General features: G+C 49.3%; 2 protein-coding genes across 2 annotated transcripts; both read right to left on the reverse strand.

Annotated features, from left to right (window-relative positions):
- Positions 1 to 50: 50 nt before the first annotated feature.
- On the reverse strand, positions 51 to 7625 carry SRA1 (steroid receptor RNA activator 1). The gene is made up of 5 exons (XM_010344452.2): positions 6891 to 7625; positions 6612 to 6737; positions 1455 to 1654; positions 646 to 754; positions 51 to 495 (listed from the first exon to the last, which is right to left on the reverse strand). The coding sequence occupies exons 1-5, from the start codon at positions 6949 to 6951 to the stop codon at positions 293 to 295; spliced, it is 699 nt and encodes a 232-aa protein (XP_010342754.1). The 5' UTR covers positions 6952 to 7625; the 3' UTR covers positions 51 to 292.
- Positions 7626 to 7719: 94 nt separating this feature from the next.
- Positions 7720 to 13905, reverse strand: APBB3 (amyloid beta precursor protein binding family B member 3). The gene is made up of 13 exons (XM_003933897.4): positions 13648 to 13905; positions 13198 to 13361; positions 13038 to 13114; positions 12097 to 12157; positions 11790 to 11936; positions 11537 to 11664; positions 11280 to 11285; positions 11023 to 11137; positions 10801 to 10885; positions 10454 to 10537; positions 10075 to 10190; positions 9749 to 9940; positions 7720 to 8271 (listed from the first exon to the last, which is right to left on the reverse strand). The coding sequence occupies exons 1-13, from the start codon at positions 13694 to 13696 to the stop codon at positions 8035 to 8037; spliced, it is 1461 nt and encodes a 486-aa protein (XP_003933946.1). The 5' UTR covers positions 13697 to 13905; the 3' UTR covers positions 7720 to 8034.
- Positions 13906 to 14010: the final 105 nt, after the last annotated feature.

Below are 14010 nucleotides of genomic sequence, written 5' to 3' on the forward strand. Positions count from 1 at the left end.
CAGTAGTTTGCAGATGCACAGGGAGCAGCACATTCGAGGACACCAGAGGGGACTAGCTTGGCCTAGGACACGTTCCATCTATCCGAGACCCACCACTGAGATGTTTTTATTGAAATGCATGTTATGAGTAACACATGAACTCCCTCTGGCCCAAATGGGACCTCTTCCCTTATAGGTGGGTCAGGCCCAGTGGGACAGTCTCGTTGGTGGTAAGAGGGAGCCAAGTAAGAGAAGGCCTCCAAGGCGTAGGAGATGGTGTCAGGTGAGTCTGGGGAACTGACGATTATGGCACCTACTGGAAGCCCGGTATGGTCTGGTTCTCCTCAGCTGTGGCTGCAGATTTCTCTTCACTGGCTGCCTCCTCTGAAAGCAGACTCCTCTTTTCCGCAATTAATCTTTTAACTCCTACCATCCACTGACTGACCTCAGTCACATGGTCAACCATGAGTGAGCGGTGGATGTCATCTGCTGCATCCCACTGGTGGGTTGAAAGCTCTGAAGACAGATGGGGGTTAAGCAAGCAGCCTGGGGTAAAAGAGCTTCCATGCCTCCCCTCCCACTAGATCATAATCTCAGCACCTGCTCCAGCACAGCCAACCACACCAGGACAAGGGATTTAGGCTATACCAAAGAACCCACCCATACCTTGCACCAGCAGAGCCATTCTCTTCTTTACAGGTATTGACAACTTTCCTCCAGCCCACTGTTCCTGCAGCAGTGCCAGGCGTCGGCTGATGTCATCACATACCTGTTTCTAAGAGACGGCCTCCGATTCAGTGCTGCCAGCCCAATGAGGGGAGGAGAGGGAAAGGCAGCACCACATAGGAAGCACCTGCTTTCTCTGGCCCACACTTTAGAGTTCTGGTTCTTTACCCAAAGATTAGAGACCCCACTGAGAAGCTGATGAAACCTATGGATCTCCTCCTGTGACTAGAATTTTTAAATTTTAGGGGCTTCTCAGACTCTCAGAAGCTCATCCTATAGTGTTGCTTCACAAATAAGAAAACTAATAGCCAAAAGGGTGAAATTGCTATGGTACTTTCCCTTTTGACATTCTTCAGATCTCTTTTTCTAAGAACTAAGAAAACACTGTACCTAAAAGAGGTTTATTTCTCCCTAACTGGGCACAATATAAATTTCCTGAGCACAAAATCAGCAGCATCTGCTCTGAATGTCATGGAAGTACAGAAAATCAGGTTGTTGGCTACTAGGAGCTGAATTCAACTCTTGTTCCCACAGCACCTTCTACTGATTGGTCTTCAAAAGTCTTCTTAATGCTCCTGAAATCCTGTGTTTATTTCACTGAAAAGGCCTTAGGAGATTCTGAAGGAGTCCATAACTCTCAAAGGATTAGTAGCCATTGTCCATTGGGTCAGAGGGTCTATCTCTTGGAGTCATTCTAGATTTGGCTGTGGATGGGAGCCCTCTCTAACCTCTGATGTGCTAGGGCTTACCTTTGTGTGGCCACGGCAGTCTTCCAATGCCTGTTCCAAAGGTCTCAGCACATCTTCCATCAGAGCCTCAGACTCAACTGGGAAACTTGTGGGCTCCACACCAGAGGAAGGACCACTCCCCACGGGTGGGGACGTGGGAGCCTTACTTGAAGGAGGTGGAGGCCCCATTGGGGGAGGCCCAGAAGTCTCTGAGGCAGGGACTGAAAAGGTACAGCAGGATCAAGCAACGTGGCTTAAATGGGTATGAAGCTTAACTCTTAAGAAGGCCTACTCTCTGAGACAACTTATTCATCCAAAAATACACATTTATGAAGTCCCCACTCTATGCCAGACAATGTGCTAGGCATTAAAAGATTAGAATAGTAAACCAGGCCTGGGTGCAGTGGCTCACGCCTGTAATACTAACACTTTGAGAGGCCAAGGTAGGAGGACTGCCTGAGCTCAGGAGTTTAAGACCAACCTGAGCAATATAGTGAGATCTCATCTCTACAAAAAAATTTTAAAATTATCCGAGTGTGGTGGCACACACCTGTAGTCCTGGCTACTAAGGAGGAAGTAAACCAGACAGATTAATTTCCTGACCTTAGAGAGTTTAATTCTAGAGGGAAGAAAAAAACACAAGAAAATTACCAAATTACATTACATGCTACAAAGAAAATGGTTATGTAATAAAGAAAAATGGGAGAACCTATCTAGACTGTTCAAGGAAGGCCTTCTGAGGGTACATTTAAGTTTTTCTGAGCTCATTTGCTATGTGACTTTTAGCAAGTTACTTTCAACTAAAATGTGGATGTATATAATGCCACTTATTTTACAGGGTTGCCATGAAGATTCAGAATATAGGTACAGGTTGAGTGTGGTGACACATGCCTCTAATCCCAGCAAATTGGGAGGATGAGGCAGGAGGATAGCTTGAGCCCAAGAGTTTGAGAGCAGCTTGAGCAACACAGTAAGATCCTGTTTCTTACAAAAAAAATAAATAAATAACAATACAGTTGCTAGAATAGTATGTAGCAAAAAGTACAAACCAAGCTGTTTTTATTAAATTAAGAACTAATGGATGGGATAGATGCAGCTATGAAGAGCTGAAGGAGCCAGGCGTAGTGGCTCACACTTGTAATCCCAGCACTTTTGGGAGGCTGAGGTGAGCGGATCACAAGGTCAGGAGTTCAAGACCAGCCGGCCAATATAGTGAAGCCTCGTCTCTACCAAAAATAAAAAAAAGTTAGCCGGGCATGGTGGTGGGAGCCTGTAATCCCAGCCACTTGGGAGGTTGAGACAGGAGAATTGCTTGAACCTAGAAGGTGAAGACTGCAGTGAAAAGAAATCGTGCTACTGCACTCCAGCCTGGGCAACAGTTCAAGACTCTTGTCTTTAAAAAAAAAAAAGAGAGAGAGCTGAAGGAACAGGTAGAGGTGAGAGCAGTGCCCAAGAAGCAGGAAAAGTCTTGACTTGAATATTCAAGAGACAGAAATGAGGCCTGTATGGCTAAAAATTATCACTGAAGTAGTATGAGCTATCACTAGAGAGGTAAGCAGGGGATCCAGACCCGGCAGGACTTTAGGAGAATTTGGTCTTGAGTCAGTGATATTGGGAAGCCACTGCAGGTTTATAAAAGCAAGGGGCGATGTGACCAGACTTATTTTTACACATGCCTGCTCTGTGAAAAACTGATGGAAACAGGTCAACAATGGTGGCAGTTGGGAGGTTGAGTAGTCCAGGAAAGAGATAATGCTAGCGTGGACTAGGGCAAAAGAGTAGATGAGGTGAATGGAGTAGTCTGAGATTTACTTAGGAGGAAGTAGCAACAGGAGTGGATTGGGAGTGAGGAAGAGAGAAGTCAAGTTGATGCTTAGTTTCTGACTTTAGTAATGGGAACCACTAACAGAAAGAAGACTGGAGGGGAAAAGTCAAAAATTTACTTTTAGGTATCAGTATCCACAAGGATGATTAATTCATTTAGTAATTTGTCATTTCAGTTGACCTCTTAACCTCCAGTTATCATTTTTCCCACCCTACATCAGCCTGTCATCCCCCTGCCTTGTTCACAGCACTGTCACCTCCAAAATCTGATCATCCCTTCCTACCCCTTCCAGCTCAGCTACTTTGATTTCAGCATTAAAATCACTCCCTTATACACATTCTTACCTCCTTTATCTCCTCCCATTGTCCCACTTTCCTGATTAAACCCAACTTGCCTGCGCTTGGGAGGAAAAACAGAAACATGCGATACTTTACTATCAGCATGGTTTTACTAGATTTTAAAAGGCAACAAACACTGCCTGGATATTTTGCCTCATTTTTTCCACTCTTCAGAATTTATCTTCCTTTCCCTGCTATCTACTTTTGACACTGCCTGATGTTGCACCAAGAAAGTAGAGGTTATTAAACATAAACTCTCATCGTCATACCACCAGTCCTCCTAACCCACCTGCATTTGTGGCCACTTTCCTTCCTCTAGTAATAGATGAAAAGGTTCCTGCTCCTATCAAAAGCCATCTTTCCACCTGTACCCTGCATCCTAGCCTCTCTTGTCTTCTCTAGACTTCCCTACTGTAATTCTCGCTTCTCTTACATCATCAGTTCTCACTCTCTCCTGAATCATCCCATCAGCATACAAACATGCTCTAGTATATTACTATCAAAACACTCCCTTACTTCACATTCCATTTTCAGATACTGTCCCATTTCTTATATTCACTTCACAGCAGAATTTGAGTGAGCTGTTTATAGTCACTTTCTCTACTTTTCACATTCTCTTCTTAGCCCATTCCAGCTAAGTTTCTGTTCTCACTACTGCAGACTGCTCTTATTATCACTACTGACTGCTGTTTTTAAAATCTAGTGGTTCCTTGTCTCTATCTTGATGTCTCAGCAGCATTCATCACTATTGATTCATGACTTTACACTCTCCTATTTTAATTTTGGTTTTCTCTTTGTTTTTGAGACGGAATCTCGCTCTGTTGCCAAGGCTGGAGTGCAGTGGCGTGATGTCAGCTCACTGCAACCTCCACCTCCCAGGTTTAAGAGATTCTCTGCCTCAGCTTCCCAAGTAGCTGGGATCACAGGCGCCTACCGCCACACACAGCTAATTTTTGTATTTTTAGTAGAGACATTTTAGCCATGTTGGCCAGGCTGGTCTTGAACTTCTGACCTCAGGTGACCTGCCCGCCTTGGCCTCCCAAAGTGCTAGGATTATAGGTGTGACCCACCGTGCCTGGCCTCTCCTGTTTTCTTCTTTGGCCATTTCTCAGTCTCCTTTGCTTATTTCTTCTCTATTCAAACTTGAAATGCTAGAAAGCCCTAGGGCTCTGTCCCTGGCCTTATTCAAGCCCATGACATCAAATACCATCCCCATAATGGTGACTTATTTCTCTAATTCTGGCCTAGACCTTTCCCCAAAAATAATAGCCTAACTTAGCAGAGCCCCCACCTCACCCAAATAAAACTCCCCTCTCCCCAAAACCACTATCCACCAATCTTCCTATATCGAGCAAAACATTTTAGTTCTATGGGCTCCTCATATATCTACTCATTCCTACTGACTTTCTCCATCTTATATCCATTCAACTCCTAACACCCTGACTCCCACCCTTATGCAAATCATTAAATCTTGCCTATATTACCATAATAGCTGTAATTTGTCTTTCCACTCCCCTAAAATCTTGTCTTCACAGAGCAGACACAGTGATCTTTCCAGAATGTAAATCAGTCCCTGGTTCTCAAGCTAGGAAGATAGTGCCCACATATCAAATGTCTGGAAACACTTTTGGCTGTCACAACTGGGTGGATGCTACTGACATCTATTGGTGGAAGTCACAGTTGCTGATAAACATCCTGTAACACACAGGAGAGTCCCTCACAAAGAATTATCTGGCCACAACCTATCAATACTGCTGAGTTTAAGAAACCAAGACTTGGGCCGGTAGCAGTGGCTCACACATGTATTCCCAGCACTTTGGGAGGCTGAGGTGGGTGGATCAAGAGGTCAGAAGATGGAGACCAGCCTGGCCAACCTGGTGAAACCCCGTCTCTGCTAAAAATACAAAAATTAGGTGTGGTGGCACATGCCTGTAATCCCAGTTACACAGGAGGCTGAGGCAGGGGAATCCCTTGAACTGGGGAGGCGGAGGCTGCAGGGAGCCAAGATCACCCGACTGTACTCCAGCCTGGGCCACAGAGTGAGGCTCTGTCTCAAAAACAAACAAACAAGAAAACCAAGCCCTGTATCATTCTTCTACAGCAAAAAGGGTGTGGAGAATGGAGGGCAACTGAAAGAACCAAACCTGAGTCCCTTTCTGGGGCCACAGCACAGTCCATTTAATGGCCTGGAAAATTCTCGGGGAAAAAGGTGGCTCTCCTCTACTTTAAACTTTTCAATGGCTTCCAACTTTATGTAGATTAAAATACAAACTCCTTATCCTGGTGTACAAAGCCCACAATGCTGTAGCCAGCCACTCTATATTTCATCAGTCTCTGAATTGGCCAAACTTGTTCCTGTTGCAGCGGTTTCTTTTGCTTGGAATGCTCCTGTATATGATCTTTGTGTGGCTTAAATGTCAGCCCCTCAGACACCTAGTTACCCAGTCATATTACATCACTGCTTACTTCTCTGTACACCCTCACCACTATTTCATCTTTCAGTCCATCTCCAGTGCTACAACGTGTACTCCCTGAAAGCAGAGATCTTATGTTTTACTCACTGCTGCCTAGTTGGCCCTCAAATGATGCCTGACTCATAGTTAAGTGCTCAGTAAATAATAGTGATTAAATAAATGAATCGCTGTGAAGTCTGAGACGATTATCATATACCCAAGTGAAGACGGAATGAACAAATTGATATGCTACTATGAGCTTCTGGGAAGAAATACAGGTTAACAAAATAATTTGAGGATAAAAACTATATTAAAAGCCACAGGGTCTGGATGAGATCACCTAGGATGAACATATATTCTTTTTAAATCAATATACCATTTATTAATCTAAGCAGCAGAGAAGCCGCTCGGAAAAGCACCTGCCCTGTGACCCTTACGATAGCCCCCAAATCTCTCTCCCTAACTTAAGGAGTCCTCGAGGGAGAAAAAAAGCCTTGCGGACAGGCTTATCCCTTACACCGCCCATTCTCCGCCGGTCTTCGAGTACAGGGGCCCTACGCACCTCTAGGGGATCCATCCTGGGGTGCGGCAACCCTCTTGGTGAGTAGCGTGCGCCTGGGTCCGCCGGCCTGGGTCTGCAGCCCGTATGAGAACTGCGGCGGGTCGTTCCAACCGCGCTCCTTGTTGCCTACGGAGGCGAGGGATGTGTGAAGCGAGCCCAGAACTCCACCATTAGCTGATATTGGGGCTGGGAGACAGAGGGTCCACACCCCGCGCCGCCACCTCCCCAAGCCTAGGCCGGGGCAAGGACCTAGCGCCCTAGCCCGCCAGCCGTGCTCACCCGGCTTCACGTACAGCTCCGCCATCTCCACTTCCGCTTGGCCAGCGGGGCGGCGCGTCATTTCCGGGGCGGCCGCTCACAAGGGCCAGGTGAGCTGCGTCCTGGGCCAGGCGATTGCCTGGAGCCCTTGAGAGTGGATGGTCGTTCACAACCGGCGGGAGCCGCCGTGGGGACCCTGCGCCAAACTCCCCAAGACTCGAAGGCTCTATCTAATGTATTGGGGCCCTGGTCACAAGGCACCAGAGATTGTTGTCCAGGAGCCAGCGCTCTAGGAGCCCTCATCCTCTCCGGAGCAAGTTCAAACAACCAGACGCTCCCACATAAGCCCCACTGTGATCTAGCAAGGCTGACTTCTACAGCCTCCTCTGTGCATTGCCCTGCACAATCTACATATTCACGTCTTGTAGCCTCACTAACTAGTACTCATCTTCCTTCAGTACTTAGCTCAGGTGTCAGTTCTTCAGGAGGCCTTCTGGAATGTCTCAGGCCAGGTTAAGTGTCTCACTTGAGCTCCCACAACCCTACAACCCTCTGAGATTTCCTAGTTGAATTACATCACATCTGTCTTGACTCTTGTTCATCTCCCTGTCTGACAGTCTCAGAAGGTGGGCCCCTATTTTATTACATCCCCAGTGTCTAGCTTAGTGCCTGGCACAGAGAAGTCCTTAAAAAATATGTTTGTTGAATGAATGAAGTCAAATCTCCATCACACCCATACTGTCATGTGACTACAGAGAGCCACCAATATCAAGCACAGACACAAAGACACTGATCTCACACAGGTTGTTAGCCCCCAGCCCTGTCCCAGGCCCAATATACTCATACCCAGTGAGGTCACTGAGGGATTTTTATTTGCACTGATTTTGCTATAAAGTGTTACTGAGGTAGAGCCAATTGTCCAGGGTTGGACGGGCAAGGAACACAAGGACCCAAGGAAAGGGGAGCCAGGGTCCTAGGTTGTGGGGCAGTGCCTCCCAGTCATCCATATAAACAATAAATTGGGCAATAAATAGATGGTGGACAAGGATCAGAGGGACAGGCAGAGAAGGCTCCAAGGGGTGACAGGCTATAGGCCTTGGGGAATAACGGGGTACAGTGTTAGGCATGGACCCACAGCCTCCTTCCCCAGCCTTCCCAGGTAAGTTTAGGGCATATGGAGCAGAGAGGGTTTCAGCCGGAAGGCATCAAGGAAAGAGAAGACACCCCGCTTTCGAGGGGTTGCCCCTGCACTGCCAACCCCTCCTTTGAGCAGGGGGAGGGGCAGGGGTCCTCCCGGGGAATCCATGGAGCTGGTCCGCTTGAGCCGCAGGCGGGCACGGGCCTGGGCACCCCAGGCCTTGCCTCGAGCTGCAGAGGCCACAAGACACTTCTGGTACTGAACCTAGGGAGAAGGGGAATTTGAGGATCTAGCTACTTTTTGCCCCTAGACTCCCTGAAAGCTTCTGCTGGACAGAGTACTGGCCAAATCTTCTATCTGATAACAAAGTTGATAGTTGGCTACATGTGAAGTTTCTAGAGCATTCCAGGTAGCTCAAAAATCATAAAACGTGTATCAAGCACTTAAGGAGGGCTGGGCACTGCTAAGTGCTTTGTATAATTCAGTTATTTATGAGGTGTTATGCCTGTTTTGCAAATTAGGAAATTGAGATTCAGAGACTATATGACTTGCCCAAAGTCACACAACCAGAGAAAGGCAGAAATGGCATTCAACCTAGTTCTTTCTGATTGCAGAGCCTGAATTCCCAATTACATGTACCACTATGCTGCCTCTTTTCCATCTCTCACTGGTGGGGACTAGTCCCTGGCAAAGCAGATTCCCTAGTCAAGGGTAAGGGTATACAACTCAAACTCCAGCCCCAATGCAACTGCCCCCAGTCACCTCATCTGAAAGGTTCAAAGGTGTCCTAATTATCCTTCCTACCTCCTCTCTTGTGTCCTCCAAATCTTTTAGCCATGGTATAGCTTAAGTGGTCATCCTAATTCATAAACCTGACTTCACTGTCCAGCTTCAATGATGCCTAGTGCCTCCAGATGAACTCATCACCCTGACCTGTGAGGTTCCCCATAACCTGGCTTCTGTCATTCTCTCTGATCTCATCTCTCACTACATCCCCCTTGCATGCCAGACACACTAGATTCTTTCAGATACTCTCATCCAATATCTCTCATCTTCACAGCTAAGGCTCCCGTGCTTGGCACACCTGCTCCACTCCCTTTCACCTGACTAACTTCCTTCTTGGACTCTTTGTTTTCTATCAGCTCTTACAGGTAACCTTCCTGACCCCTAAAAGGGCCATCTCTTCCATCAACCAGTGGTGTACAACTTATTTCTGGTCTATCTTGGCTCTATCCTAAGTGTTTTGTGAAGGCAAGGACTGTGCCCTTTATAGCACTAAATTCTTAGGGTCAACTATGGTGCCTGGCACCCTGTAAGCATTCAAATTTGCTGAATGAATGAGTGAACTGAACTAACAAAGTGTAAGCAACCCATACTCAAATGCCCATAGGTGCTAGGAAATAAACCTAAATAAGACAAACAGGATCAACAATGTCCACTCTTTAGAGCACAGCTTCTGCACAATTCTGGCTGCATGCTGACATTTATACGTGTGAACCGAGTGCCAGAGCTCTTGATATTTTAACAAAAAGAAGATAGTGATTATTATGTGAAATGTCCTGGCCTGTAAGTATTGGCAACTAATTAAAACTTACTAAAAACAGCATGAGGGTCCAAACATTAATGAACCAGAATCAGCCCAGGATATGATCTCTGAAGAGGCTGCCGACCCTGAGCCCCAGTAAATAGCGGAGAGCAGCTGCAGGGCAATCCCACCCACCCATTCCCACCCGTGACTCACCATACAGGCAGCCTGCACAGCTTCGGAGAGTCCCCCTGCATGGGGCTGGCACCAGAAGGCTGCGCACTGGAAGCTCTGACGGCCCAGGTCAGCGATGAGGCCAAAGGTGTGTGGGTCGCGGCCAACACCAATAAATGTCACAAGGCGCACAGGGCACTGCCACAATGGCTCCTCCTCTGTACTGGCCTCTGCCTGCCCACACCAGGCCTAGTCACTAGAGGGCCAAGCACTGGCCAGACCCACTGAACTTTTCTGGCAGCAAGCAGTGACCCCTCAGCATCCCTGCTCACCCCTCCAAAGCCCCCAACTTCACCCTCTTCTGGTACCTGAATGGAGTATGCAGTCATGAGAGAGTCAGACACACTGAGCGTGGTGGGGACCCAGGCATTCCGGTCCCCCCTGGCAGTGAGGGCACCAATGGCCTCGTTCAGCACATCCATGCCTAGGGGAACATGCCCAGCATGTCTCCCAGTTGTAAAGAAAGAGTCTGCAGGGAGTGTCTAGGCCCCTCTCACTGACTTGGGATTCAGAGATATGGGAACAGGATAGCTGGGGCAAGGCTTAGAATTCCAAGTTGGGAAGGCTGGTACATTCCAGGCCATAACAAGGCCATGGGAGGACTCTGAGAAATGGTAGTGAGCCCCACTTCATTCACCTTCCCCTTGCCTTACACAGCCCACCATATGCAGCCCCCTCAGTCCTCACCCATGGCTTTGGTGACTGGCAGTGTCCCCATGTACAGTGCCTCATACTTCTGAGCAGCCTGGCTCACTGCATCCAGCAACTCCACTGAAATACAAACATAAAGTTGGCCTAGCAGCTCTCTCAATTACCCTTTTCCCCACCCTCCTGACGAGGCCAGGACTCAAGGTCAAAGCTGGTGCTGGTAGAAGAAAGACTCACAGATGCTCCTCCAACTCACGGCTTGGGATCCCTGAGACCAGACACCTCAGAAATTTATCCACGGAAGTACTAACTAATCAGAAATCACCCATCCACAAAGCAGCACCAAAGCAGCCTGATGCAGCAATGCAGGACTCCCCTCCCCATACCTTGCCGTGGCAGGTCTTCAGGGGAGATAGGATCTGGGGAGCAGCAAGAGGCATCACCACTGACCCCTACTCGCTCTGACAAGATCTAAAACACAATGAAGCAAGCATGACCCATGGGAAGAGAGGGAAATTAAGGTAAAAGGGCCAATACCCCTCCAACTACCTTGGAAGCTTCAGACCCAATCCCTTACCCACATTCCCTGCCCCACTCCTGACCCTTACCTGGGCACAAAGCCCATGTAGGACACTGGCAATGGCCTTGGCAGGAACATCACAGCGAAACACATGGCACTTGAGCATACAGCTGTCTTTGTCACTCGCCACAAAAGCGAAGTCCCTAGCAGGGGCAGAGATGGGGCTGGGGTAGAGGCTGGTTAGAGGCAGGAGCCTGCAGGAGGCTGGAAAGTCAGGCTAGGGATATGGCAGAGATGGAGTGGGGAGGTCAGGGATGGGGCTCAGGATACCTGGTTTTCACTCACCTGTCACTGTTCCGGAAGCATGTGGGAGCACAGAAGGGAATCAGCCCAGCCTCTCGGGCTCTCCCCCATCTGTCCCTGCTGAGCTGGGCCCACCCTCCCCAACCAGGGCTGGACCAGGCAGGGGAGGCAGTCCTAGGTCCACATCAGAGGATCTGTGTCCAGGGGTTCAAGTACTGGGGATCAGCATCAGTGGGGATCACAGCCTGCAGTAGGGAGGGAGAAGTAGCTCTCGCTTGGGGGAATGCAGGCGTCCTCACCGACCCTTGGAGCTCCCCACGCCCCACACACGGATGTGCACCAGAGGCTGGCAGTGGATCAGACTGTGGTCCAGGGGATTCACCAGGCTCATGGCATCCTTCTTCAGGATCATCAGCATGTTCTGGCCCTGCCAAGGATAGAGGTCAGTCCAGAGCTCAGATAAAGGTCACTGCCATGGGAAATAGGCAATTCAGGTACAACTACCTCTATTGGGCACTGGGTGAAACCCACTGTGGGGCCCAGCCAACTTACCTCACCCCAGGCACCATCTGGGAGCTGGCTCCGGCTGCGGGTCTGGGCCAGCTGCTGGATGCAGTTATTGACTGCAATACTGCTCTTCCCCGGTGCCAGGTCCTCTTCAGGTACCTCTACCCAGCCCAGAGAGCGAACTGCAAAACACTGACGGGTTGGGAGAAGGGACAGGAATAGGGATGGTGTAAGGTGGCAGGTGCCACAATACAAACGCCCTGCCTTCATCCTTGATGATCTCTACTCAGTCCAATCCCACCCTTGGTCTTTCCCTTGGGACCTCCCAATGCCCTGAGGCCCAAGTCACTACCTTAGCCCCTGGCTCCATGCTCTGGATGTAGGATTCTTCACCATACCAGGACAGAGAGTTACTGAAACAGAGCAGAGCTGTTAAGAGGACCACATTTCCTACAGTAGAGACACTTGTGAGGCCTAGACTACTTGATGAGCACAGGATGAGGGGCAAGACCCAGAATACAGCCCCAGAAATATAAAACCAGGGCATGGTAGAGCCCAGGACATATTAACATAACATAAAATGTGGCTTAGAATTTGAGGGAAAATTCAGGACAGAGGACCCAGACATAGGACATAGAATAAAAGTCACCAAGGCCAGGCACAGTGGCTCATGTCTGTAATCCCAGCACTTTGGGAGGCCAAGGCAAGTGGATCATGAGGTCAGGAGATTGAGAGCATCCTGGCCAACATGGTGAAAACCCATCTCTACTAAAAATACAAAAATTAGCCGGGTGTGGTGACATGTGCCTGCAGTCCCAGCTACTCGGGAGGCTGACACAGGAGAATCACTTGAACCCAGGAGGCAGAGGTTTTAGTGAGCCAAAATTGCGCCACTGCACTCCAGCCTGGGCGACAGAGCGAGACTCCACCTCAAAAGAAAAAAAAAAAAAAAGAATAAAAGTCACAAAATGGAGCAGGGTCCAATATGTGGACCAGAACCCCAAACTAGGACAAGAGACCCTAGAACACAGGACTTAATGGCCAAGGTCTAAAACATGATAGCTTAGGACCAAGAATATGAAAAACATGTAGCTACAAACAAGAGCTTAGAACAAGGAATAAAACTCAAAATACTGACAGTTAAGAACATGAGACAGAGTCGAGAACACAACAGAACCCAAAACATGGGACAGAATCCAGACCCTAGGCTGGAAAGCAGGCCGTGGGTCCAGCCTCATTTTTGAATGCCATGGAACCCCAAGCCTTTCATTTTGCCTGGGCCACCCCTGTTACCTCCGGTCCAGTGAGCTCTCCAGGCTGGAGAAGGATCTCCCTTTGGGGGGCCGCAGTCCCCAAATCCCCTCCTTTTCCTGTGGAGTGGGGCTTGGTCAGTGTAGCTGCAGATCTAGGTCCACACACGGGGGCTCAGACCTCCACCTCACACTCCACCTACCATGCCTGGGTTCTCCGCATCTCCTAGTTCCCAGGTTGGGCGCTGCCACTGGGTGCTACCGCTGGGTACATGCCAGTAGTAAGTACCTGCAGCATCGTGGATCTTCCTCCAGCCAGGGGGCAGGCCAGGCTCCCCCTCCAAACTCTGGTCCCCCCACAAGTCATCTACAGGAACACCGGGTTAGAATAAAGGGAGCATATTATTTGTGAGTTCACAATAACATGTTATCATAATCCACTCTCCATCCACAAAATGGGTCAGTTCTTAGGCTGAAGATCCAAGCTCCCCAATCTTCAAGGCTTAACACATAAAAGATCGGGTTCATTCTTTTCCCCCGGTCCCTACACAGAGACTTATCCCCCATCCTGTCTTTGAGCCCCAGAGTAGCCTTTCACATTCCCTCGTCCTCCCTCAGCTCCTGGTCTTCCCACCCGGCCCCTCCGTGCACACCATCGCAGTTGACCAGAATGATGGCCAGCATGTAATCCTTGCCCAGCATAACCCTGCCGCTCTCCGCCGGCCTTTGCCGGCCAGCACTCTCAGCCCAGCGTGACCTCCGGAGCTGCTGCGCCCGCAAGCCCAGCCTCTCTGCACCGGAGGCTGCCGGGCCAGCTGGCGCCGCACAAACACTGGGCGGGACAAGGGCCGGTCCTGGGGGCGGGCCTGAGCTGCACCGCCCGCCGAGGGGTGGTGCGTGTAAACAGGCGTCTGGAACCTCGAATGGGTGCGTGTTGCAGTGCGTGGGTCCGGGGGAGGCGCACGAACGCCAGCGAACGCGCTGACACCACCGCGCAAGACCGCCAAGACGAACAC

Source organism: Saimiri boliviensis, chromosome 1 (assembly GCF_048565385.1).
Source record: "Saimiri boliviensis isolate mSaiBol1 chromosome 1, mSaiBol1.pri, whole genome shotgun sequence".
NCBI lineage: Eukaryota > Metazoa > Chordata > Mammalia > Primates > Cebidae > Saimiri > Saimiri boliviensis.

Coding starts and splice junctions, on each gene's coding strand:
- APBB3 (XM_003933897.4), bottom strand. CDS start 13,696: ATGCTGGGCAAGGATTACATGCTGGCCATCATTCTGGTCAACTGCGAT. Junction 13,362..13,647: donor CATTCTGGTCAACTGCGATG/GTGTGCACGGAG, acceptor GTGTTCCTGTAG/ATGACTTGTGGGGGGACCAG. Junction 13,115..13,197: donor ATGCGGAGAACCCAGGCATG/GTAGGTGGAGTG, acceptor CCCACTCCACAG/GAAAAGGAGGGGATTTGGGG.
- SRA1 (XM_010344452.2), bottom strand. CDS start 6,951: ATGACGCGCCGCCCCGCTGGCCAAGCGGAAGTGGAGATGGCGGAGCTG. Junction 6,738..6,890: donor GGAGCTGTACGTGAAGCCGG/GTGAGCACGGCT, acceptor TCGCCTCCGTAG/GCAACAAGGAGCGCGGTTGG. Junction 496..645: donor AATGGCTCTGCTGGTGCAAG/GTATGGGTGGGT, acceptor ATCTGTCTTCAG/AGCTTTCAACCCACCAGTGG.